The sequence below is a fragment of the Ipomoea nil genome, unplaced genomic scaffold, assembly GCF_001879475.1.
Source record: "Ipomoea nil cultivar Tokyo-kokei standard unplaced genomic scaffold, Asagao_1.1 scaffold0382, whole genome shotgun sequence".
Lineage (NCBI taxonomy): Eukaryota > Viridiplantae > Streptophyta > Magnoliopsida > Solanales > Convolvulaceae > Ipomoea > Ipomoea nil.
In genome coordinates this window covers 1,423,986-1,450,986 of record NW_017616810.1, presented here as the reverse complement: position 1 = coordinate 1,450,986, position 27,001 = coordinate 1,423,986, and the positions used below count along the sequence as shown (strand labels likewise).

At 35.5% G+C, this 27,001-nt stretch overlaps 2 protein-coding genes across 2 annotated transcripts; one reads left to right on the top strand and one right to left on the bottom strand.

Annotated features, from left to right (window-relative positions):
* The first annotated feature begins 2,433 nt into the window (after positions 1-2,433).
* On the top strand, positions 2,434-3,360 carry LOC109171834 (uncharacterized mitochondrial protein AtMg00810-like). The gene has a single exon (XM_019320913.1). It carries the CDS (start codon positions 2,434-2,436, stop codon positions 3,358-3,360), a length of 927 nt encoding a protein of 308 aa, XP_019176458.1.
* Positions 3,361-9,864: 6,504 nt separating this feature from the next.
* Positions 9,865-11,359, bottom strand: LOC109171948 (zinc finger protein CONSTANS-LIKE 4-like). Its single transcript, XM_019321062.1, has 2 exons — positions 10,512-11,359; positions 9,865-10,407 (listed from the first exon to the last, which is right to left on the bottom strand). The coding sequence occupies exons 1-2, from the start codon at positions 11,253-11,255 to the stop codon at positions 10,084-10,086; spliced, it is 1,068 nt and encodes a 355-aa protein (XP_019176607.1). The 5' UTR covers positions 11,256-11,359; the 3' UTR covers positions 9,865-10,083.
* Positions 11,360-27,001: the final 15,642 nt, after the last annotated feature.

Genomic DNA, 27,001 nt, shown 5'->3' with positions numbered 1-27,001 from the left:
GGCGGCGATGGCGGTATTGGGGGTTCTCCGACAGCTATGATCGCCGGACGTGGCCGACACCAGTCCAGTGACGGTGGTTCTGGACAGTCCCGTGGCGGACAGAACAGAGGGCGGAACGGCCGTGGACGTGGTGGCTCCGGTCGCGGCAGAGGTGGTACTCCAAGGTGCCAAATATGTAGATCCCATGGACACACTGCTGTTTATTGTTTTAAACGATATTCGACGCAACCTCCGGCGCAGGCGAACCTTGTTGTCGCTGGTGATGATGTAGCGGCAGCCCCGGCCACTTCCTGGTATCCGGATACAGGGGCAACAGCGCATGCCACGCCGGAGACATCCATGCTAACGCAATCTGAAGAATATAATGGAAGTGATGTTTTGCGAGTCGGGAACGGGGCAGGTTTGATTATCTCACACGTTGGCCATGCGTCTATTCCATCCCGTCTTAAATCTCTGTCCCTGTCTAATATTTTACACGTCCCTAAGTTGTCTGTTCCCCTCTTATCTGTACATCGTTTTGCTAATGAAAATGATGTTTTTTTTTGAATTTCACAAGGATTATTTTGTTGTTAAGGATTCCGCCACCAAAATGATTCTACTTAGGGGACCTGTCTCGGGTGGTCTGTACAAGCTCCCGATGTCGCAAACACATTTTGCCTTCATAAGTTCCCGGGCCAATCCGGGGGTGTGGCATCGCAGGTTGGGTCATCCGCATGCTCAGGTTCAAAGTCGTGTACTCCAAAATGTTCCGGTCACCGTAAATAAATCCAAGGCGTCGGGCGTGTGTACGGCATGTCATCTCGGGAAAGCATCCCGTTTTCCATTAGATAGGGTGTTGTCATCTAGTCATAATGTATTAGATCTGTTGTACACTGATATTTGGGGCCCGGCTCCCGTTATTTCTGCCTCTGGTCATCGTTACTTCTTATTATTTGTAGATAACTTTTCCCGATTCTGCTGGTTTTATCCGTTAAGGCTAAAATCAGATATTTATAAAGTTTTTGACTGCTTTCGTGTCATGGTAGAACGGCAATTTTCCCGTTCTATCAAATCAATTCAATCCGATTTAGGGGGTGAGTACCTAAAACTACACAAAACATTCCAGTCCTTAGGTATTGTTCATAGGCAGTCATGTGCCTATACACATGAGCAAAATGGCCGAGTTGAACGCCGTAATCGACATGTAGTTGAAACCGGGTTAGCCCTAATGGCTGAGGCGTCTGTACCCCAAAAATATTGGGACTATGCCTTTGAAACGGCTAGTTGCCTAATAAATTATATGCCCTCAGCTACTTTACAATACAAGAGTCCATACACAAAGTTACATAATGCGTCTCCCCCATACACATTCTTACGAGTCTTCGAGTGCCGGTGTTATCCCTATCTAAGGCCTTACAATCGCCACAAGATAGAGTACCGGTCCGCTCCTTGTGTCTTCCTAGGTTATCCACCGTCCTTTAGGGGTTATAGGTGCATGGACCTAACAAGTGGGAAAATCTTTATTTGCCGTCACGTCCGATTTGATGAAACCAACTTTCCTTTTGCAGAATGTTCTAATGCAGCTCCAACACAATTGACTCTGGCACTGACACCTTGGGCCGTTGGGCCCATTGTCCCATGTAATATACCTGTAGCTATGCCACCGAGTCCTACACCGCCAATACCAGAACCTATTCCATCGGCACAAGAGGACCCACCGTTGGCTATAGCAGCTCCAGCCGCACCAAGGGCCCGAAAACGGGCTCGCCTGCAACAAAGGGGACATGTAATGCGTTTACGATGCATGACCCGTGGCACAAATGAGCAATTCCAGGCCCTAAGTGCTACAACGGATCCCACGTGCTATTCTCAAGCAGTTGGGCATCCGGAGTGGCGTGACGCCATGGACCAAGAGTTCAATGCGTTGCTGCACAATAACACATGGAAACTCATCCCGGCTACACCGAACATGAATATCATTGGGTGCAAGTGGGTGTTTCGCACCAAACGGCATGCAGATGGGTCAGTCGAACAGTATAAGGCACGACTCGTTGCAAAAGGGTTTAATCAAGTCGCCGGGGAAGACTTTTTTGACACCTTCAGTCCCGTTGTAAAGCCCACGACGGTACGCATGCTGTTTTCCATCGCGGTATCCCGAGGGTGGACTCTCCGTCAACTCGATGTCCACAATGCCTTTCTCAATGGTCACCTTGTTGAAACCGTATACATGAAACAACCACCCGGTTATGAAGACCCCACAAATCCGGACTATGTATGTCACTTGCAGCGCTCTCTCTACGGGCTAAAGCAAGCTCCACGGCTTGGTTCAAACGGCTTCACGATTTCTTGGTCGCGGCAGGTTTCGCCTCATCCAAGGCAGATATCTCGCTGTTTTACTACTCCCGGGGTGAGTCACGAGTGTTTCTGCTAGTTTACGTGGACGACATTATTATGATGGGCAATGACACCGACTTGGTTGAGACTCTACTTCGACAACTTTCGACTGTGTTTAAAATCCGTGATCTTGGAACTCCGGGGTTTTTTCTTGGCATTGAAACTCTGCACACCAGTAACGGACTTCTCTTGACACAGCGCAAGTACATGCGTGATCTTCTTCAGCGAGCTGGAATGACGGACTGTAAGCCGCTTGCTACCCCAGCCGCTGTGACGAAAGCAGTTACACCGTCTACACAGCCTTTCGACAATCTAACACAATACCGGCGGATAGTTGGGGCTCTTCAGTATCTCACCATCACTCGTCCTGACTTATCTTATGCGGTTAATCGTCTTTGTCAGTTCATGCACTCTCCGATTGTGGATCATTGGGGGCTATTGAAGCGGGTCCTGCGGTACATAAAGGGCACTATTGACTTTGGGTTACGTCTATCAGCTACGAGTTCCACTGCCATTCACGCCTACTCTGACTCTGATTGGGCAAGTTGTCCTATTGACAGGAAGAGCACTAGTGGGTATGCTGTCTTCTTGGGCTCTAATCTGGTTTCCTGGCTCTCCCGAAAACAGCGTACAGTTGCCCGCTCTTCTACTGAAGCTGAGTACAAGGCCTTAGCTGACGTCTCCGCAGAGGTTACTTGGATTGTTTCGGTACTTCGTGAGATTGGTTTGTACAGTGGGTGTCCAGCTACCTTGTGGTGTGATAATTTGGGTGCGACGTATTTGTGCGCCAATCCGGTTTTTCACGCCAGGACTAAACACGTCGAAATTGATTACCATTTTGTTCGGGATCGTGTTGCGGCAGGCGACTTTGTTGTTAATTTCGTGTCTACTAGAGATCAGCTCGCAGATGTGTTCACCAAACCTCTACCAGCGTCTCGGTTTGCAATGCTCCGTGACAAGCTCAACGTTGTCTCTCATCCACCGTAAGCTTGAGGGGGTGTGTTAGTATTATTATTATTTATATTATTGTTATATCATATAGTTTGTATTAGTTGAATAAATCTCCTGTGACTTACCTTTTAGATAGGAGTTATTTCATCTTCTCACTTCCTTTAGTATTGTAATCTCTTATCTGTTTCAGTTGAATTGAAAACGTTACTCTAATCATCCTCGTTCGCTCCAGGAGATACAAGAGCTAGCCCAATGGGAATTGTCACTTGTGAGAATCAAACCCAAGTTATTCAAGAATTCCTCCTCACAAAGAGAACTTATTCGTCACTTGAGCTATATACCCCATTGGGTTATCCAGAGGTTATTTTCAATTTCTGTATCTATATGAAACATGCACGCACCCCATATAGCGTGTATGCTCGATCTATATATTAAGTTAACTACTTCATCTCTGATCTATAGAAGTATAAATGGTGGATAATTTTTTAGGATTTTTTTTATTCCCAACCCGTCTTTAGCTACCATGAAGAATATAGGAGGAGTTACAGTAGAAGAAACATATGTTTATGGACAAGAATCTAAATATGCAATGATAGGTCAAAACTCAAAACTCAACAAGAAAACAGAAAGAAAAAAAAAAACAAAAAAAACAATTGGATAAAGATCCAATGAATTGGAAGTCCACCAACAATGGACGAATCTGCAGCAAAGGAAACACAAGCGTAAAGAGCAACAATAATTATCTCTGTAAATGTTCATGCACTTTAAGCTGTCGTGAATGTAAAAATAACTCTACAACTCCAAAAGCATGATGAAAGTTATTAATTTTTATCTGAAAAAATGTGGTCGAGTTAGTTAAAACATGACTTTCGTATCAAAATCTCACGAGTTTAAGGCCTTGTTTGGTAAAATGGTTGTTAGCTAATAGCGGTTAGCTGTTAGCTGATTGTGTTAATTAGATGATATAAATAGTTGATAACATTAGCTGATTGTAGAAAAGTGTTTGGTAAATTAGCTGTTAGCTGATAGTTGTTTGGTATAATTTTTTTTTTCAAAAAGCTAATTGAAAAAATTGCTTGGAGTAGCTTTTTGAATTTTAGCCTTTTGGAGTTACAAAAAGCTAATTAATCAAATATTTATATTGATATTTTAACTAAATTAAATAATTAATAGTGGTCAAATAAACCAAAATTGGCCTATATGCCATTTTTTTACTAAACAGGGCCTAAATATTCTTAACATCATCTGACCATCTTGATCAAACTGATGTCACAAGATTTTACAAATGTCGATTTCTTGTCACACAATAGCCTGATTGACCTGTGCCGCGTGTGTTGTGTCATTTGTCAAGGACAAATATTCATGTTTTAACAGTGCAAAAGTTTATATTAAAAGAGTTAAGAGAACAAAATATTTGTCTATCTAAGAAGCGGACAGATTAATAGATGAAAATTTTAATGATATCATCGTAAGTTAATTAAAAATTGATAGTTAATAATAAACCATGGTTGCCCCTTGCCAAAATAGTATTGTTGGCATAAATAAATAAAAATTGTATAGGCAATACCAATATTAAAAATAGTTAAAAAGATCAATAAGTAGTACTGCCCACCAAATGTCAAAAGTTTAATTTAATTTAAATAGCTAATAAATGCATAATTTAATAGTTAAAATAAATATTAATATGAAAGCTACTGACTTTATTACATTATAGTATATATAATTAGAAAGATGGTTAAATAGACCCTTAAACTTTACACCAAAAGTTAATTTGACACCTAAACTTAAAAAAAAAAAATTAATTAATTAAACCGTCAAACATGTTATTTTTGGTCAAATAAATCAAATTTACCGGTAATATTACACCGTTGATCGTAATTTTTTATGTTGACCGGCATTGTCGAAGAGCAATTTTACCTAGAAGCATCAATCATGTCGCCTTCTCCGGATAGAAGGTAACCAGAAAAGTTCACTTCTCCAAAAAGACGACGACCAGGTCATAAAAGGTAACTTGAAATTTAAGTGGCCGGAGATTCGTCGAATTTTTCATCGAAATGAGAGTGACTGCCTATAACAGATTGGTTACCGATTAGTGAATTTAGTTGCACCAAAAGAATATATTTGAGGGTTTAATTACACTTTTTAAAGTTCATGTGTTTAATTAATTTTTTATGTACAATTTAGGGATCTATTTTTATCATTTTTCCTATAAAATTTAATAATCAAAATTTCAACTGTAATTATAACTTTTTGTCAACTTTTTCCCACAAAACTAGATTTAGAAAGGCGAGATTTTAAAAATAAAAATAAAAACTATAAATGTGTTTTTCAAAATTAATTAAAATTGACATTTGACACATAGGTCGGCAGCGGCTCAGCATGGACGTGGACCGGACCACAAGGCCACGTGTATGGCAGGAAATTGAGAGATCTCATCATCCAATGATCTGTAAGATTTTGATTCGTTGTGGACCCATCAAAATCTTCCTACCTTATCTCCCCATTTTTGTCCATTCTTTATTTCCTCTTCAATCTTCATTGTTGACACTGACGCAGTGCCTACACCCTACCCACTATTTTCATTTTTATTATATGGAGTACTTTTTCAAATAATTCATTAAAATAATAGCATTTTTTAAAATAATAATCTAACTTTACTATTCAATTTTCTTTTTATTTTACACTTATAATAAATGATTTTAATTGAGTAAATTATAATTTATACATTAAAATAAATAAAGATTCAGTATGTAAAATAGTTATTGCAATTACAATCGTCGTGACATAGTACAAGTATGAAAATGAATTTAGTCTTGATTTATTTTAAATTGAGAATTTGAATTTCATCATGTTCAATGAAAATAAATGCACATATAAATAAGAGTAAATACCCAAAACGGTCCCTCAACTATAGCTAAATTCACAAATTGGTCCTCGACTTTCAATTTCAGCCAATTAAGTCCTTAACTTTGTAATTTTAACACAATTTGGTCCTCTGTTTATTTGACCGTTTGTTGACTGTGATTTTTGAGGATATATATGTAATTTCATGGTCCATCGTCGATTTTTTAAGGTTCTGGTTGCATTTCTAGACCGCACGGTTACATTTGAATCCGCTGTCGAAAGCAATCTACCAAATCCGGTCGCCTTTCTTCATTCTCCAGTTGGATTCAATGTAGTTGAGTTCGTACCAGAGCGAAAAAGACGACGTGTTTCTGAACCAGTGCAACGTCATCCTGGAGGTCTTCACGTGCTCCGACGAGAGCTGAAGGTTCTTCTGGAGATCGACGATCACAGTCAACAAACGGTCAAATAGATGGAGGACCAAATCGTGTCAAAATTACAAAGTTAAGGACTTAATTGATTGAAATTGAAAGTCTAGGACCAATTTGTGAATTTAGCTATAGTCGATGAACTATTTTGGTATTTACTCTATAAATAATAATTTTTTATTCCATAAGCATGAAAAAGCTAGATATGGATAGAGGGTTTCAAATGATTGTTCTCTTTAAGCTTGTATACGAATTCCTTGTAGAATAAGTATATGGACAAATTAAAGTAGCATTTATTCTCTAGGTGATCGCCAAAATAAATAAAAATAAACATCCAAATTATAAATTTGGCACAAACCGTGTGGTGGACCACAAGTATATGTATGATATTCTAGATTCGTACAATAATGTTATTTACGCGGTTTATATTGACAAAATACTGTAATGTGTGATAGTGCATCATGATATGATTAACATTAAAAAAAAAAATGCTTTCTCAAATATGGGTTCACTTTCATTTTCTCTTATGAATTTTTAAAATGTTATTTTTTTTAAATAAACAAACTAAATTGTATTTGTTAACCATTTTTTTTAAATAAAAACAATAGAATGTATTATTAAGATTCAAATTAAAGAAAGGGTGAATACATGGGAGCGGGGGAACCGTTCCAATGTTGATAACTAGACTGAGAGTCAGTAGCCCGTGCTAGTGTGTGTGTCACATGATTTGCTTATCTACTAATATAACGTATGTGCACATTAGATAATGAATTTAGTAAGCTAAGACAGCCTTCGAGGATAGCTATTGTGTAAGAAAGGTCAGGAGACTAAAATTATATTTTAACCTTAATACATATAGTTGATTAATATAATTTGTAAATATAAAGTTCTTGATTTAAAATTTTAATTGTATATTTATATTTGAACTTAAGGAAAATTTGGTCAAAATAAGTGAAGAATTTTTGTTTTTTCAAACTAGTTGACAATTGATATCTTTATTTACAAGAATATTGGGGATACTGGAATATTCTCATATTCCTATCTCTTCTTTGACTCTACTATATATAATGGGGAATTGGGGATCGATCACTTTCAATTTTCAAGCATCTCTCTCACTTTGGCCATTATTTGATTGAATGTTAACATTTGTATTATACTACATGTTCATTGAAATTAAACTGCATATTCATTCAGCTATCAGTGCAAATATGTGTGAATATTCATGCAACAAGGTACACATTAAACTAGTGCATAATATAGTTGTTGGTTTTATGGTTATGTAACTAATTAAGGAGGAAATCAGACGAATATAAATTCGTGTAAAATTATAAGAATGATGAAGATAAAAAAAATAGTAGCTTGGGAAATCTATAAAGTAGAGCAAAGTGTGTGTGTGTGTGTCTATATATATATATATATATATATATATATATATATATATATATATATATATATATATATATTGCTCTAGGAGTTGAATTGAACAACTCTTTTTTTCTCCCTTCTTTCATGGTCAAAGGGAGGGGTGCTACCCCAAAATATCACTCCTCTGCATTAAAAAAGACTTATTAACTGCTCAGTGCGATTGTGTCTTACAAAAAATATATATTTATGATGACACTATTAGCTATAAATATGAAGTAGAAAAAATTATAATTCTTGTTATCGACGTAGTCAATATATTATAGAGCATGGAGTATATGGTATATATGATAAGACTACTTGAAATTAAATTTAGTTAAAGTCTCCCTCTTGCAAATAAAAACTACTAGTATAATTCAAATAAATTGGAATAATAATTTCTTAAAAAAAGAAAATAACATTTGCTTACGGTAATATATATGTATACGATATTCATACATATACGTAGGCATATATTGGTATGATTGGCATAGTCATGTTGATATGACAGTAATACTATATATTGTCACACCAATCAATTACTTTTAACAGTGCATGCTCAATTATATTCTTAATTTTAACATTTTTTAAAACATGCACAATAATAAAATAATTAAAAGCTTACATTATCCAAATGACATTTCAAGAATGATTTTAGATGAGAATAATATAGTGGACATCATTTATTTAAGCGACTTAAGTCAATCATTTTCACTTAAAACATTATTTAATAGTTTTAACACATCTTTAATTACACTTTTTTTTAACGTAAATAGTACTATATATTTAACCGTCAACTAACACGAGTAAACTAATATCCAAGTTCATTATTCATGCAAGAGGATTAAAATTCAAGCATCGTCACATTGGTACAATTATTGTTTATGAATGTTATAGTTTTGCAAATCTTACCCCAAAAGTTGAACTCACACCTCATAAAATATTTGGTATGATGTAAATCATGCACGGTAACTCAGTGACTCAGTAGACATTCTCAATTTGTTAATGCACACAAGGGATCTACCCATGCCACTAATAGGGAATATTCTCCAAGTATACCTCCTTCTAAGTCACGTACACCTGCTCGGTATCCAATAAGGTCGCCGACATAAACCATAACCGACCACCTTTCCCGACCACATGAATGATATTCCTGACCTAAACGTTAAAATCGAGCTAGCTAAAGCTTGCAGTAGTGCCCCCGTTTCTTAGGGACCGACCCCAACCAGTTCAGATCTGAACGACCATCCCGATAAAGGCTACTTGAGGATTTGGACATGGATTTCAGGCTTTAACCCCATCCCATCTTAGTGGACGATCAGGAATCTAAGCACACATAGCTACCAATGTGAAGTTCCCGAGCCCATCGACTGCATGTGCGACACGTGTCAGCCATGCCGAGAACCCGACATGTGTTCCCTTCTCATCGCTATAAATACCACATTCAATGCTAAAGGAGGGACTTTTGGCCTTTTCCTACAACATTATAGCTCGTGAGCCTCTAACCCTACATTCCCACCGGAGCTCAACACTTAAACCAACAAGTAGGCTGTCGCAGGGCCCGGATACAACCCGATTCATTAGTTCAAAGGTATTGGTATTTACATTATCACCCACCTTGGGCATAGCCTCACATTATTGCTACTGAGTTTCGAACCTTGATCTCTTGATCCGAATATTGTAACCATCAAGCTTGTGCGACCCAACGATTTTCACCCTCTTGAGTCTTGAGTGTGAACACTTGGTATTGGTCTTACCACTTAATGGACTACTAAGTTACCATAACTTAACTCATTTACAATTTGTGTAGAGACGAAAGAAGAAAATTTGCATTTTACACCAAATATATATACTTAAAATGAAGATCTAACAAACAACAGCTCATTACATTATTACCATTGACAGAAAAATGTAACATGGAATTACATAGTCAGCCAGAAGTGGAAAATGCATCAGAGTCAGACACTGAATTAAACACAGTATAAATATATACAGCAGCAGTAACAACACGACAACATGACACCCAGATCGAGCTCAAAATTTGCCCAAAATTTTTATTCCATCGCCGCCGCGGCGAGCTTAATAGTTAATACGACGGCACGACGCCGTACGACGCGTCGGCGGCGAGGAGGGAGTCGACATCTGCGTCGGCGCGCTTCGCGAACCTCCCCTTGATCCTCGGCCGGGTCTCCGCGTACGCCTTTCTGGAGGCGTATCGGATCGTCTTCTCGAACTTGCGGTTCTTTCTCTTCTCCCGGTACCTTAACACCCTCGCCTCCCGGTCCAGTCCCGACAACGGGTTGGGGACGGCCTCGCCGGTGCCGGTGCTCCGGCCAAACGCCGGGTTGGACACGTCCGCCATCGCGTTCTGGTCCGGCACAACTCCCACGTCCATCGACGACGACGATACCTGTGTAATAGTAATACACAACATTTAGAACCCAATTTTTTGCGTAAAAAGTATATATATATACTAAAAAGATTAGTTTAGGAAGATGGAAGAAGAGCGCATACGCTATGGCTGATGGTTTGAGTGGCGAAGTTATACATGAACGGCGGCTTAGATCCGGCGGCGAAGTCGATTTCATAGGTGGGAAATCCGTCGACGACGGGGCCGGGAACGTGGGTAGGCTCGGTTTTGTTCAGCACCGGGACGACGCCGTCGGAATTGTAGTGTTGCCGGGGGTTTTGGTGGTGGGGCTTCTGATCTCCTCCGCCGGGGATCATTTCCATGTCCAGATAAGAATCCATGTCGCCGCCGAACAAGTAGTCGGCGGTTTTGTACTCGGGACCCTCCAAATCGACGCCTTTGGCATTATTCGGAGTGGGGAGGAGCCACGAAGCGGCCTCCGCCTCCTCCTCCGCCTCAGGGTGGTTGTCGGAGTCGTTGCTGAAGTACTGTTCGCCGGAGGAAACGGACGGGGAGCCGTGTTTGGCGTCGACGGCGGAGTCGTAGAACGGCACCACCGGGAGGCGCTCGTGGCGGCGGGCCAGCGGGTTGGCGGAGTGGATGTCGCGGTCGCAGGTGACGCAGAGGGCGGCGGCGTCCGCCTTGCAGGTGAAGCTCGCCGGGGCCTGCTCGCAAACCTCGCAGACCAGGACCCGCGCGTGGCGCGACGCGAGCTTGTTGGCCGCGTGGATCTTGGAGTCGCAGCTCAGGCAGAGGAACGCCGTGTCGGCGCGGCAGAAGACGGTGGCCGACGCCCTCTTGCAGGAGTCGCAGAGTTTCGCCGTTAAGCTCCAATTCTCCGCCCCCATCTCCGTTTGTTTTTTTTTTTTTTTTAAGCTTCTCTCTCTTTCTCTCTCTAGAGCATGTCCTGTCCGCGAAACTGTGAAATGGACTATGGAACGCTGCTTGCCTTTCATTTTTCATTTATGTATTTCTTTTTAATAGATTGTGTTTTGGAGTTTACAATAAACTTCTCAAAATCAGATAAATTAAATTGTGAGTTGCCAAAATAATCTCCCAGTCTATCCCGTGATTGATTGCTATATTGAGTACTATTGACTCTAAAATTTGGACTAGTAACCTCTCACTTAAGATTGTCACAAAGATGTCATTGAGTTTCAAGTTACTTGTAAATAATAAAGAGTTAATTTTTTTCATTATAACCAACTACTATGTACTGTGATGACACCTCTGTTACCCTTACAAATGAGTTCGTCACATAATTAGGTGGTGGAACATTGATTCTTTTAGCCAAAAGAAATTGAAAAAGTATATAAAATATATATATATATACTAAAGGATATTAAAGAATTCATTTTCTCAAAACTTTATAATTTCATTTTTCATTAAAATAAATTATTCACTAACCAAACAAGGTAAAATATGTTTTTCATCAAATTTGAAGAAAAATTCTATATACAAATATTTTAAAGTGAACCAAACATGCAAATAATAATCTATATTTTTTTGTCCGCATGAACAGCTGAGTTGGTCACAGGATTGAAATTTGAGAATAATGATAAGGAATTGAATCTCACCAGTGACACTGCGGGAACAACCTCTAAAAGTGAGGGGTTTCTTTAATACTCCTAAATTATACTTTATAAATATTGAGTAACTCTTTTTTTTTTTTTTAATGTACACAAAAATGTCAAGTCATTTTATCCTTTAAAATTTTAACATTACATTGCATTGAAAGTATAAGGGCATCTCAAACCATGAAAATAAGAGGAGAAAGCGAGAGAAATGTGAAGAAAACGACTAGAGGGGGGGAAAGGTTTACTTCCGAAGATACCTATCTCTCCGGAGGTATAACGCGAAGGTGTGTGGCGCGTGAGCGACACAAAGACGCGCATATGGTAGGGAACAGTTTATCCCCCACCATGCTGCTTCATTTAAAAAAAAATGTTATTTAACCTCAAAAAAAAAATTGTATTTTATTTTATTTTGTATACACACACAAATATTATGTAGAATTTGCATTAGTATGAAAAAAATATAAATTATATATAAAAATATATAAGTTGTGAATGAATAAAATTCTAAGAACCCTAATCTACCATGTGTATATACACGCATAATTTGCATCAGCAAGAAAAAAAAAAATCTAAAAATCCTAATCTACCCTATATATACACACACAAATACTATATGTAGAATTTGCAGCAGGAAAAAAAGTATATAAATTATCTAAGGGTGTGATTTGGTTTATGAGTTTACACATCATGATTGGAAATCAAAATCATAGTGTTTGATTGACAACTTTTTAAAACACAACTATGAGATTTGATTACTCTTTCAATTAAAAACATCATTCTCTAATTAAAAATTGGTATTATTCCATATTATTTGTAATCTGATTTTTAAGTTTGGATTAGTGCTTTTAGATTTTTGTTTTGATTTTTGTATTCATATTGGTGTTTTGGATGTAATTATAGTATGATCAATTATCTTTGATTTTTTGTATTTTGTATTTTAAAAATATTTATTCATATTATAGGATCATAAACAACCAAACATCAATAATATGTTGATTTATGGCCTCAATGTCCTGGATTCCAAAACGTAAATACTCTTAAATTCGCACTTTGCTTGAATAATATGTTGTGCATCAATGATGAGCACTTAATATTGATTAGAGTGTAAGAAATTATTGCCATTTAAAAAATCGTACACAATTCAAATATAAGAACTATCTTATAAAAATCAATGTAAATATATCATTAAATTATGTCCATATTTTTTATACTTGTCAAGTTAGATACATACTTTTACACATCGCACATATAAAGACTAACAAAATACACTACAAGAAATCTGTCATTTCCCGACGAAAATTTTAAGACGCTCTAGAAAACGTCGCTAAATATAACAATTTGCGACGTTATATTAAATAACGTCACTATATATTTTAGTAGAGACAATAATTTTTTTTATAATATTTGCTGACGAAATATAATTTTTTCGTCAATAAAAATATAGAATCAATGACGTTTTATAATAAACGTCCCTAATGGTTTATTTTAAAAATTAATTTTAACATAAAACGTCAGAAAAAGTAAAAAAATTGTGCGGCAAAATTTTGATTCTCTGGCGCCATTACAAAAATAATCTCTTTAGAAATAAAAAAATATATATATCTAAAAACAAACTCTTCACATCTCTCGGCTTCTATTGCATATCTCTTCACATCTATCGACTTCCATTGCGATAACGCCATTTTTCCACTACAAGACCGTCGTTTCCATCGGCGTTCAACTACAAGACTGTCGCTTCCACCGGCATTCCACTACAAGATTACCGTTTCCACTGCGACAAGTTCATCCTCTAAGAACCTGCGTCTCTGGTTTTCCCTAATCTCACTACACTACATATAATAAAATTGTCTCTGCTTTTATTCTCACTATTTTCCCCTCATATCACTATTTCCCCTCATCTCGCTATTTTCTCTGCGTTCATCTCTGCAAAAATCCAATGGAAGTCTTCCAAAGGATGCAAGCTTAGAAGAGAAGATTCAGGTAAATACAAACCCTAATATTTCTGGGTTAAAAATAAACATATTAATCTAGGGTATTGATGCATTTCTGGGTTAGGATTTAAACTTTTGTTCTGTTTTTCTATATTAATATCTGGTTAGGATTTAAAGTTTTACCTGTTTATTTTATATTTATTTTTTATTTTATTTCAAATTATTATTGTGTATTTGATTTTTCATTTTTTTTATTTGGAATATTATTGTTATTGTGTTATATTTGATATTTTAAGAAATTTCTTTTGAGTTTTTGTTGGTTGGAAATCATAAGCAAGTTGTGCAGATATAATGTTGTTACTATGTAGATGATTTTGTTTTAGCATAGGAGAATTTTTCTTCCCAGGAGGTTGATCCAAAAATATAATGTGGCCACCTAGTACAGTTAATATGTAAAGGATTTTGTTACTCTCAGAATTCAACACAGACATTTCTTTGAAATTAATGGAAATTTCACCCTAAGTATTGAAATAGACTACTGCAAATTAAGTGTTATGGAGTGTTCATTAATGAACTTTTATTAGAGACTATTGGATGGAGAGTTTAAACTTGAATTAGGATGTGTGATTTTATTTGTAGTGAAGCAGTAAGATGACTTTACCATTGATTATCATTTGATTCAGGTTATTGCAGTTAATGGGCAATTTCCAGGTATTGTTTTTAATGTTACAACTAATGACAATGTTGTAGTTAATGTGAGGAACAGGCTGGATGAAGATCTTCTGGTACTAGTGATTCTCAAGGTACTTTTTGCCTAAACTCTTGAGAATTGGTTTTTAGGCAAGAATGGTTTGATTTTTTTAATGATTACTTCTAACCTTTTATTTCTTCTACTACTTGCATAACTTGTTATAAATATACTATTTCTCCCCCTTTCTCTCATTGTTCCCTCTGCTGCAAATGGATAGCCATTCACTGGGATTTTTTTAATGCTTGCTTCTATTTCTCCTAATAATATTAGAGGTATGTATCTCTTGGAATGTGGTTTGTTGAAATCATATGCACCAGAATTTTAATTGTTCAAACTCCCTTCTTTCTAATAGGATTTTGACTTCCATGAGTTTGAAGAAGTATTGCAATACTACCCTCAAGAGTATCATGGTGTTGACAGGGAGGGCAGATCGATACATCATCATGTCCAAGAGTTTGAGAGGGCCATACAAGAAAAGTTTTCGGCATGCTCTATTGCAGCGAAGAAAAGGATCTCCTCAACAACTACAATATTGGATGTGCAAGGCCTGGTATGTTGGTTTAATTTAATGTTGAGTTTTCTCCCTTTTGAAAGATAATTTTACTTTGTTATATACCGTAGCCAGTCCATTATCTTCTGTGAATGAGACCTTCATTTGTTAGAGTTAATTGCGTAATTTTAGCTGATGTGATTTTTTGTACTAGTGTTTGTTACCTTGCAGATCATTGAAGTGTGTATCATCTCAGTGATAACTTCAGTTATTTCATTTGGATTGCCACCGTTCAGATGATGCACTCCTTGTCCTAATCCTGATGCCAAATCAGGCATTGAATGTCCACGTGCACTAGGAATGTATGAAAATTATGTAAATGTATGCACATCTCATATACGTAGACTTTAAGTAGATCTTCAATGTTATTTTGGAGTATGTCTGCTTGTTTTGACCATTTTTATTATTTTTTATTTTTCTTTTGCATGCATTGTTTCTTCAGTTCGTTGAATGTCAGATTTGATGCTATTTGTGCATTCCTTTACATTTTATTGGTATATTTGGTTATTCTTATAATTATATTTATTTTCAGTTTTATTGCCCGAACGAGGAGTACAATGACCTTGCAACCTTATTCGTCAACACTCAGGTTACTTCAATTTTTAATTTGCCACAACCTTTTCTTCTCTTTTTAATACACTGATATCTATCACAACATTAGAACCTTTTTCAGCTTATGAAGTCTGTGTGCTCTACATTTGTAGGATGATGCTATAAAAGACTTATTTAGAAAAAACGTGAGTCCATTACTTATTTATTTTTAATTTATTCAATTGTGTCCAATTGATACTATTACTCCCATTAAATTATTTTATTCAAGACAATTTGACATATTATGAGCCTACTTAACCAATTTTACTATAGAACTTATGACTAGTTAATTGAGGAAAGTTTATATTAGAGCTTCAGCTTATTTTATGCCGAATTTATTATACTGTTTATTAATTTTGAGTCTTTAGTGAATTATTTTCTTATGATATATAGCACTTGATGGGCATATAATCCTATTTGGAAAATTAATACGGAGTAGTAATTTTCTTATTGTGTCTATGCAAGCTTCTAAATTCATGTTTTGTTGGTTTTTAGTCTTTACAGCTTATATAGCTTTTATACTCCTATTTTATGTTTACCTTTGTACTGCTAATAATAAGATAAGTTTGGCAAGATGTAAATTAACTATTTCATTGAGTTGAATATAGTTCTGAATAATTTATTACTTATGCTTGAAAAATATTTATATTTTTTTAGTGGCAGGGAATTATTGCATATCTAGAAGTACTCATCAAATCAGTCCTTCTCCCCAAGACAAAGGACTTCCAAAGTGCCGGCCTCAATAGTTTTGATGAACATGAGAATTATTATCTATCTTTATGTGCATAGAATTGTATATATTCTCGCGTCTAGTCTAACCTTATTTAAGAATCATTTGTATCACATTACATCCTTGTAATTCTATATTATACTATGAAAAATATTCTTCTATTTTGAATATTTAATTGATGCTAAAATATTTTATTTTCAATTACATGAAACTGTTGTGTAAACCATTCTATATACAAGTATATGTAAATTATCATCAATCAAGGGTCAAAAAATTACAAATATCTCCAAATATAAAATTTTGCGATGAAAAACGAATATGGAAAAAACGTCAGTAAATGTCTTTTTACTGATAGCATAATAATGTATACAATCGTCAATAAATGTTATTTTATTGACGCATTTCGTTTTTCGTCACCAATTAAATTTATTAATGACAAGCATAATTGTATGGAAAATGTCAGTAAAGACACATTTGCTGACGAAATATTCTACTTCGTCACAAACTATTACCGACGTTTTTGTTAATATTTCGTTGCAAAAAGTATGAATTCAATGACATTATCAAGACCATGCAAAAATGTCAGTAATCGTAATATTTTGTGACGAAAAATTAACTTCGTCAGTAATACCTTTCCATACGCCGCTAACCCGACGGTCTGGCTGACGTTTTTATTTCGTCAGTAAAGACATTTAGCGACATATTTTTACTTTTATCGACGTTTAAAAAACGTCGTTAAATGACAGATTTCTTGTAGTGATATATAGAATTTTTAGCCTACTAATGATTTTAATAGCAACGTCAAATTTTTGTGTATTGTGCGTTGTTGGTTATAGGGTTTTTGGGCCCAGGGAGGTCCAACACAACCTTGATCGGTGGATTCACCTCACCTTTCACAAAAAGCTCTAAGAAAACGAAAGGATAGTTGAATGAGTAATCGGAAACGTGTGTCTTTTCTTACTGGGCATGGACTCGCCCCTCTTACAAGGGTGGAGGGGCCTGTATATAGTAGGCTCCTTTCCAGCCGAATTGAAGTACATTAAATATCGCCTTCAAGGCTAATTACACTATAAGACCGTTCAAGCGCTGTTACTGATTCGGCCAACGGCTCCCTGGACCCCTAACGGTCCGTTTGGTCGAGTCCTCTTGAATGCCGCATTGAGTGCTTCCCCAACGGCTCTTAGATCGACTTGAATGCTTCTTACCGGCTCCTGGGCCGAGTCTCCTTCTCTACTTGGGCCTAAGCCGACTCCTGGACTCGACCCAGGCCACCATCGGACTTCTTCTTTTACTAACCCATATTTTCTATCTTCGACTCCTTTTCTTTTGAGCCCATCTCCTTGGACTGGGGTCCTCACCCCATCAGTATTGTTTTGCCTTTTTTTTTTTTTTTTTGTTTCAAAAAAAAAAAAAAAACATTTTGACAAGTAAACGTGAATTATTTTGCTTAATATCACCATGGAGTTATCAAATAGGATATGTGAATATCTGAGCAGTAGCAAATAGTTGAGTGACACGTTTCAAAATCTAAGCCAAACAAAATGATAGTACTAATTAATCTACTGTTTAAATGTGGTGTTGTCGCCTTTGATAAGAGGGGCTGTCGTTTTAGAGGTCATATCCACCACGAGCCGTGTTTGGATTGAGCTTGACTCACAATCAACCAATGTTTTTCACACCACGGTGGTGTCAAAACGATGGTTCATAAAATTTGGTACAATTTTCAAAAAAATTTAAGAAAAATTAGTACTATACGGAGTATGAATGAATAATAAAAGTACCAACCATACTACATGCATGTTTAAGAGTTTTACTATATATATATGGATTATATGTCTAAGACGATTTTGTGGTCAAATCAACACAAATCTGGCTCTCTTTGTGCTTCAATAGATTGAAAAAATATACATAAACAAATATTACATTGTAACATAATCAATAATATTAGTATTTTCTCCACTTTAATTTACTAAAAAGTCTAGTTGTTATCTATTAGCTGATTGTAAAAATGTGTTTGGTAAATTAGCTGTTAGTTGATAGTTGTTTGATATAATTTATTTTCTCAAAAAGTTAATTGAAAAAGTTGCTTTGAACAATTTTTTGAAATTTTTAACATTTTGGAGTTACAAAAAACTAATTAACCAAACACTTATATTAAAGAGCCTTTCTCATTGATGAGTGTTGTAGGGAAGAAGAGAGTCACTTTGTTTAGGATTGTATAAATTATACTAGGAGCAAAGTAGAGAGGTATTGTGTGGATGCCATCCCCCCACTTGAATATTACGTGACCCCCTTATATAGGTGGATGCCAGTATATATATCCGAAGAATAATCCCTATTAACATAAATTATTTATTAGTTATAAGAGTTTGATAAGACAATTGACCAGTAATTTATGAAAATAAATATTTTCTTTAAGAGTTAAAACCCATTTTGGTCATTTGACTATTAGGTAATGCGCAATTTAGTCTCAAACTATTAAAAGTACCCAATTTAGTCCTCTAAGTTGTAAAATTATTAAAAAAAAAAAAAAAAGTCCGCGATCCGTTTAAAATTCAATAACTAAAAGTGGAAAAATAATTAACCCCTTAAAATAATTATTATTTATGTAGAATAATATAAGTAGCAAATATTGTTCCAGTGCACAGTTTAACTGTAATCTAAAATAAGTTTATAAACTTTATTTTGTTAGCAATTTCAATAAATTTGACATTATTAAGGTACATTTCGCGATTAACCTCATCTATCAATTTTCATTGCATAAATGGTAGGGCGTGTAATGAATCACATATAGGTATGTAATTATAACATGTGCTATTGGAAATCATTATTAATAGATATGATATTACTGAAATTTATTATTAATAATTTCTCATATAATATATAATTGTTTATGTAATACTCCGTTCTACGTATGTATTATCCAATATCCACCCTGCTCTATTGGTCATTACTATAGAAGTTGTCTAATATATATATATATATATATATATATATATATATATATATATTGGAAATAAGTTGTCTAATATTTTATTCATATTTGTTGAAGGTATGTTTTATTCATATTAAATGAATAGGCATGCATGCTTTTGGTATTGAATCATAGTATTGTGTAACATATTGTAAGAGGGGATCACTATAAGCACCAAGAAAATGCAACCACACATATGTGGACATATTTTCAAATAATGTATATTCAATATATAAATAATCTAATTTTAGCATATTAAAACTGTGTATTATATTTAATAAAAAGTATATTATTTGAGTACTACAAATATACTCTGTATTACTCTGAGTACTAAAAATATATTATTTTATTAATAATATATTTTAAATATATTAAAAATGTTTTTTTTTTAAATTGTGATTCACGCAACAATATTTTGGCAAGAAAATGTTGGAATGGTGGGGTAAGGATTCTGTTTGGACTTTTTTTGGTATGGGGATGTAAAGGAGGACATAGAAAAAGGAGGTCATAATGTCAAGTGGGGCCCAACCATTACTATTCCATATTCAGTCCATAATTCATTGAACTATTGAATAAGCAAATTGGGAAAGGTACCACTGTCACATACATCTCGACAGATTTTAGCTGGAATCTATCAATCTCGATAGTGGACCCCACAAACGGTTGGTACTTTGCATTGTCAAGTAGGGGCACTTCTGGAATAGGGAAATAATAAGGGACGTATAGTCGTATAGTTTACGCGATGTGAGATTTTTTTTTTTTTATATTATTATTATTATTATTATTTTTTTTTTGGAGATAAGACGCAATGTGAGATTATGTTAAGCGTGTGTTTGGAAATAAGAAAATGATTTTTGAAAAGTATTTTGTATATTGATAAAATTAACTCCAACATGTTTCTATTTATTTTTCAACAACCTTTAAATGTTATCTACTATTTTGATGAATTATACGGAGTATCTGTTATCACTTTTTACATGAGAGTATGTTCCTACTCAAACCATCATACACACATTTTTAAAGCATCCACAATAGTGGGTTATTTTGTGATTTTTGGGAAGTTTTTGCAAGTGTGATTAGGAAAGAGAAGATGAGTGTGAGTGAAAAAAAAAAAGAAAAAAAAAACAAAATTGATTTGTTTTTTAAAAAAATAATAATAATAAAGATAAGTGTGACGCGCCCGTGTGGGCTACTGCTGTGCGCACAACTCGTCCTTCTTCATTTATTTCTCTTCCCTTGTGAAGAGAAATAACTCCTCCCTTGGAGGAGCGGCTGATGCCTGATACTCTCTCTCTCTCTTGCATCTCTATGCGCCAACATAACATTGTAACCTCAAAATGCGTGAAATAACTCTCCATTATGGCATCCTCAATAGTTGGGGATTTTACCCCTAATTTTTGTGGGCCCCAACCTCCACCTCATCATCCACTATCTCACTCAATCACAAAATCTCTTCTTCCCATTAGTTTTAAGTTTTTTAACAACTTTTTGTGGACCCACCATTTTATCTCCATATTTTAATTATTTATTTATTTATTTCATTTATAAATTTATAATTTTAGTGATAAACATAAATGATACCTAAAAATAATATGTAAATTAATATACGTAAAAATTGTAAATAAAAAATGTTAAAAATTGTGAAAAATGTGTTATTTATAGCAAATAAAATCATAATTATTAATTACAAAAATCATATGTAAAAATCATGATTATAACAAAAATCATATTATTAATATATAAAAATCATAAAAATAAAATTAATTCGCAACGGCCTTCAGGCCGTTGCCAATCCAAAATCAATTTAATCAATTGATTTCAGAGTGGCCGCCAGTTGGCGGCCAGTCTGAAACGCCTTGGCGGGCGCGTGTGTTACACGCGCCCGCCAGGCTGAAGGGTGAGACGCACCTACGCGTCTCACCCTTCTTTTTTCTTTTTTTTTTTTTTTTTAAAAAATTCTGACAATTTTTTTTTTTTTTTTTTTTTTTTTGCAGGAGAAAAATGTGGTATGTTTTTTTGCTTCCCATTTGTTAAAAAGTTAAACATGGAGATTTTATTGTTCCAAAATTAGGGAAAGAACTCCTATTGGGGATGCCCTTATGCCCAGATATTGTTCCTCTTAAATGAGTTTTTACCCATTTTGGTCCCTTGACTATGGCTCATTCTCAATTTTGCATCCCGACTAATAATTTAACCCAATGTGGTCCCTTGACTTTTGAAGATTTTCCCAAATCAGTCCTCCGTTACATTTTCCATCTTCTAAGCGTTAAGTAGGAGGGCATTTTAGTCCATTCAACCCCACTGCGCCTTCCCCAACTGCAGTTTCCCTCTACATATTCGTTTCTTCACAGCTGAGCCAAAAATACACCAAGAACCCTAGATTACGATTGATTTCTTCTTCCTCTCTTGCGTACGATGTCAACACAGTGGAGGCAAAACACCAAGGTTTCTTATTCATCGTCATCATCTTCTCCAAGACAGAGGTATCACTACGGCGATGCAATCCCTACCCGTATATGCAATTGTGGCAGCGAATGGAGCATTCAAACCTCTTGGAGTAGCGAAAATCCCGGGCGGAGGTTTTGGGTTTGTGTAAGGAGCATTTCAGGTTCAATTTTTTGTTACAAATTTCTCAATTATGACTTGTTGTAAGAATTTTGGAATTTGTCGATAGGATGGTGTCGGATGTGGATTCAAGGAATGGTTTGATCCTCCCATGTGTTCACGTGCGAAGAAGATTATTCCCGGCTTATTAAGAAGCATGAATAGAAAAGATGAGGAGATTGAGAGGTTAAAAGCAATGGCAGTGCCCTCTGTTGGTCGTGGAAGTACTTGTAATTGTAATTGTAATTGTGGCAAAAAATGAGGCTTTTGGTTTAGGATTAAATCGTTTGTAGTAATTGTTGTAGCAATTAGTATGGTTTACTTGTACCACAAAGCTGTTGAAACTGTGAGTAATAGGTGTAGACTCCCTATAGCATGAGGTGTACTTTGTTTGTTGTGGCACTTGTTTATGAATGGATGTTTAGTTTGCTGGAATTGAGTTTAGTTTGCTGGAATTGTGTTTAGTTTTTACAATGCAAATGAAACTCGAACTGATTTAGGCTACTGGAAATTAAACTGGAACTGCAATATGCAACTGGAAAATGTAAACAAACTGCAAATTAAACTGGAAAATATGAACAACTAAATGAAACTGGAAATGTAAACCAAAAGCAACTGGAACTATAAACTGGATATGTAAACTTGAACTGGAAATTAGCAAAATGATAAACTTCATTCATGGTAGAGTATTCAAAAAACAGAAGCTTTACAATGCTAAACCCACAAGCAGTTTGCATTATCCAAAACCACTACAATTACACCCATCAAAAGACAATGCTAAAAGGAGTATTACCCACAATCAGTTTGCATTATCAAAAACAAGTACAATTAGAACAATCCAAAACAACTACAAACAGTTTTCACAGAATTTGAAGGCCTCAATCAATCTCGATTGGTTCAGAGGCTGTGTTCTTGAATTTCGTAGTCAAAGTAGATGAAGACCTTGTTTTGTACTTCCTCCCTGTAGGCTGAGCAACTTTTTGTTTTTTCTTTGTTAAACCAAGGGTCTTTTGCCTTCGTAGAGGGGCAGGTGGAGGTGCAGTACTAACTTGCCCTTGTGGTTGAGTAACAACTTGCTCTTGTGGTTGAGTAACAGGTTGTTCTTGTGGTTGAGTAACTTCCTCTTGAGGTTGAGTAACTTCCTCTTGAACAGTAGGTAATGGCATCTCTTCATGTGCTTCAACCTCAATCTCTACTTGGTAATCATGTTGAACTAACTCTGAGCTTGCATCTTGAATAGGAATCTGTATGAAAGTAATCATGTTAGGTAAAACAAGCATTTTGTATGAAAGGTATGTTACTAATTTAACACTTACATCAAACATGGCTGTTGGTAAATCAAACATGGCTGCTGGTACATCAACCTCATATGCTCTTGCTTCTTGATTTGTTCTGCTGCTTTGTGGTTGAGTGCTGCTTTGTGGCTGAGGGTTTCTTTGTGGCTGAGGGTTTCTCTACAAACATAAAACAATATAAGCAAATGTAATACATGGAAAGAATTATACCTAAAACTAGAATGTAATGTAATACTTCTACTCTAGCTTCTTGATTTGTTCTGTTGCGTTGTGGCTGGTTTCTTTGTGCCTGAGGATTTCTTTGTGGCTGAGGGTTTCTCTACAACAGTAACAACTTACAGGTTAATGTAATACAAGGGAAAAATTATAAGTACAACTAGAATGTAAGAGTTTACTTACAGGTTTCATTGGGCATCTCCTACTATTGTGGCCTCTTTGTTTACAGAATGTGCAATGTAATACCACATGACTTCTAGACATATGGACGCCATCATTTGTGATTTTCTTTTTTCCCTTGTCTTCATCAGCTCCTCTCAACCTCAGTTTCCTTGGCCTCCCAGGTTTTGATTTGTATTCAGGTGGCAAGGGTGGTTCTACTGTGTTGACATCGTACGCAAGAGAGGAAGAAGAAATCAATCGTAATCTAGGGTTCTTTGTGTATTTTTGGCTCAGCTGTGAAGAAACGAATATGTAGAGGGAAACGGCAGTTGGGGAAGGCGCAGTGGGGTTGAATGGACTAAAATGCCCTCCTACTTAACGCTTAGAAGATGGAAAATGTAACGGAGGATTGATTTGGGGAAATCTTCAAAAGTCAAGGGACCACATTGTGTTAAATTATTAGTCGGAATGCAAAATTGAGAATGAGCCATAGTCAAGGGACCAAAATGGGTAAAAACTCCTCTTAAATAGTATCTAACTGTATAATATTTCCCATGCATTTATTATTTGGTTGAGTATTCCTCATATCCTTTGTTGAAGCATTAGTCAATACGATTTTAGGTGTTTAAGGATCACATATAGTATGCTCTCATGGTTTATGAGTTTTCTAAAATATGTCGATTTACATATTTGTCTCAATTTCGTAAAGAAAAATGAAATATAATTTGGAAATTCTAAAAACCTTTGGATTTTACACCTTATCTTTTATTTCATTGAAAATTTGATACTCCGTAATTACCAAAGTCTATAGACCTCTTCTCCCAAAATCTATAAACCTCTACTAGGAGTGATTATTGATTTTTCTGATTTCATGACCTAAAAATTTTATATCAGCAAAAAAACTATACCATTTATTTATAGAGAAAATATTTAATGTGTCATCAACGTATAAATATTATACAACGATGATGAACTAGAACACACTACTTATTACAAAATAAAATTAACATTGAACAAACATTATTAAAAACTAAAATTAAAATCCTAAAACCCTAACCATCTTTGTTGTCGCCACACCAAGCTTATTGACTTCTCTCGCATTATTTAGAACCATTTTGAAGTCTAGCTTTGGGGTGTATATGAGCCGAGCCGCTCAAGTACTCTCGCACTCCCGTCCCCATTCCCCCAAGCCCTAACTCTGGAGTTTGAAAAATTATCGACGACACAGAGACGAGATACGAAGACATCGGAAGACTACCGACCAACGACTCGTTTGAGGTCAAAATTAAACTCGAGCTCGAACAATCGAGCTACTCGAATTGTTCAAAAATTGCCGAGCTCAAGCATCGATTGTCAAGTTCGATCGAGCTCAGTTCGACTCATTTATACCAAACTTAGTTCGCAAATGTTGAGGTAGAATCCACGAATACAAACTTTATTGTTATTATATACTAATAATAATATTTATATATTTATATATGGATAATGCATCAAATATTTATATACGGAGTATAAGTTTAAATTCGTGTGGAGGAGATGTAGTCAACAGTCAAACCCACTCCTTTCGAGAGATTTAAAGAGAGATGGCTTTATTATATTTTTCGTTGGAATCTATCATTATAATAAAGCAGTAACTTTCTGCCTCAAACACTTTCCCGCCCACACAAAAGGGGTCACTTTAGGTAAGTAAATATCTGTGTAGAATTTATTGTATTTACATAACCTTTCGGTTTCCAATGTCCTATTGCATCGAGAAACAAACCTGCAACACTACTAATAAATCAGATCTAATTTAAATTTCTTTTAAATTTAATTGAACATAACAATAATGAATCTGCTCTTGGATTCTGAAACGTTTTGGTGGATTTTCATACTTCCAAGACACTTTGTTTTTTTTCGAAGAGACCACAATATCTTCATCCTCTATAAATCCTTTGTCAAGAAGAATCTGACCAATATCTGCATCTATCCACTTCTGAAGCACCTGTTAGTACAGAAATCTCTTTGCCAAGAAATCATTCATCTCCACACTAAGAGGTCAATCTGAGTTAGATTAGTAACAACTCATGCATTTCCGGAGGAACTGAGAAGAGGCCAAATTAGTAAGAGTAAGGAATCTTTGTTCCGAGATCCAGAGGTAAATCATTTTTTTTTACCCCTGATCAGAATGTATTCTTAACAGCATTTGTTTTCCATAATATTTTTTGTGTTCTGTTTCCTGCTAATTTCAAGTAACATAGAGCAAAATTCCAGCAAAAACAACTAAAACAATTTGAGCTTGGTTTCATACCTGAAAACCATCTTTCACAGTGTCCGGTTGACAAATTGGGTCAGCAATGTGTTGATGAATCTTTTTTATCCCATATTATACTACTATTACAGACATTGACATGACATCTTCTAACTTGCTTACTCTTCTAATATTGCAGTAAATTATTGCTTTTGGGGGCAAGAAAAGAATCTAAAGGTACCATGAAATAATACCTGTTAGTGATGGCTTAAACTTATAATGCATTGGCTTCAGTCATTTTTTTTTAATGATTTTGTGATGTGCTTTCCATGTGACTATCTTCTGCAGTACATTCAAAAAAAACCTTAAGACTTCAAAACATATTCAATGAGAATACAAATCTCAAGTAGTAATCATTATTTTACACTAATCAATGCTTTGAATGTGGTAGAAAATTGGGTCTTTAACATATACAAATTGAATTTCTTGGAACTCAATTTTATAAATAAAATCTTGACAGCAAACAACATTGAAGCTGTGATGCAGTCAATATGATAACTTGAGGTCATTTATTTCTGTTCATGATCAGGAGGTAAACATTTCATTCATCTCATTGTTCTTTTATGTAAACTGTTTCAGGCTATATGATTAAACTAAGGTTAATTTTTTATGAAATGGTTGTATTTATACTTACATAAAATGCAACTTTTGAAATACAGTATTCATATGAATTCTTATTTTTCCTGCTATTTCCAGGGAGAATATATACACTGTAATATTTCAAATGAGGGTCTGTTGAGAGTGTTGAGGAATGAAGTGTTAGTTGCCACCTAATGGTCCAAGTTGAAGGACCAACAAGACAAGGACCTAATTTCTAAGATGATAGAAGAGGATGAGGAAGATGAAGAAAACTCTGATCTGGTAATAATATTACCACCTATTCAAGTCCTCCTATAACACAAATTTTTACATTATTTTGTAAT

Excerpts from the sequence above, each read along its gene's own strand:
- LOC109171948 (XM_019321062.1), bottom strand. The coding sequence starts at position 11,255 with ATGGGGGCGGAGAATTGGAGCTTAACGGCGAAACTCTGCGACTCCTGC. Across the intron at positions 10,408-10,511 it reads CTCAAACCATCAGCCATAGC|GTATCGTCGTCGTCGATGGA; the intron begins GTATGCGCTCTT and ends ACTATTACACAG.
- LOC109171834 (XM_019320913.1), top strand. The coding sequence starts at position 2,434 with ATGGGCAATGACACCGACTTGGTTGAGACTCTACTTCGACAACTTTCG.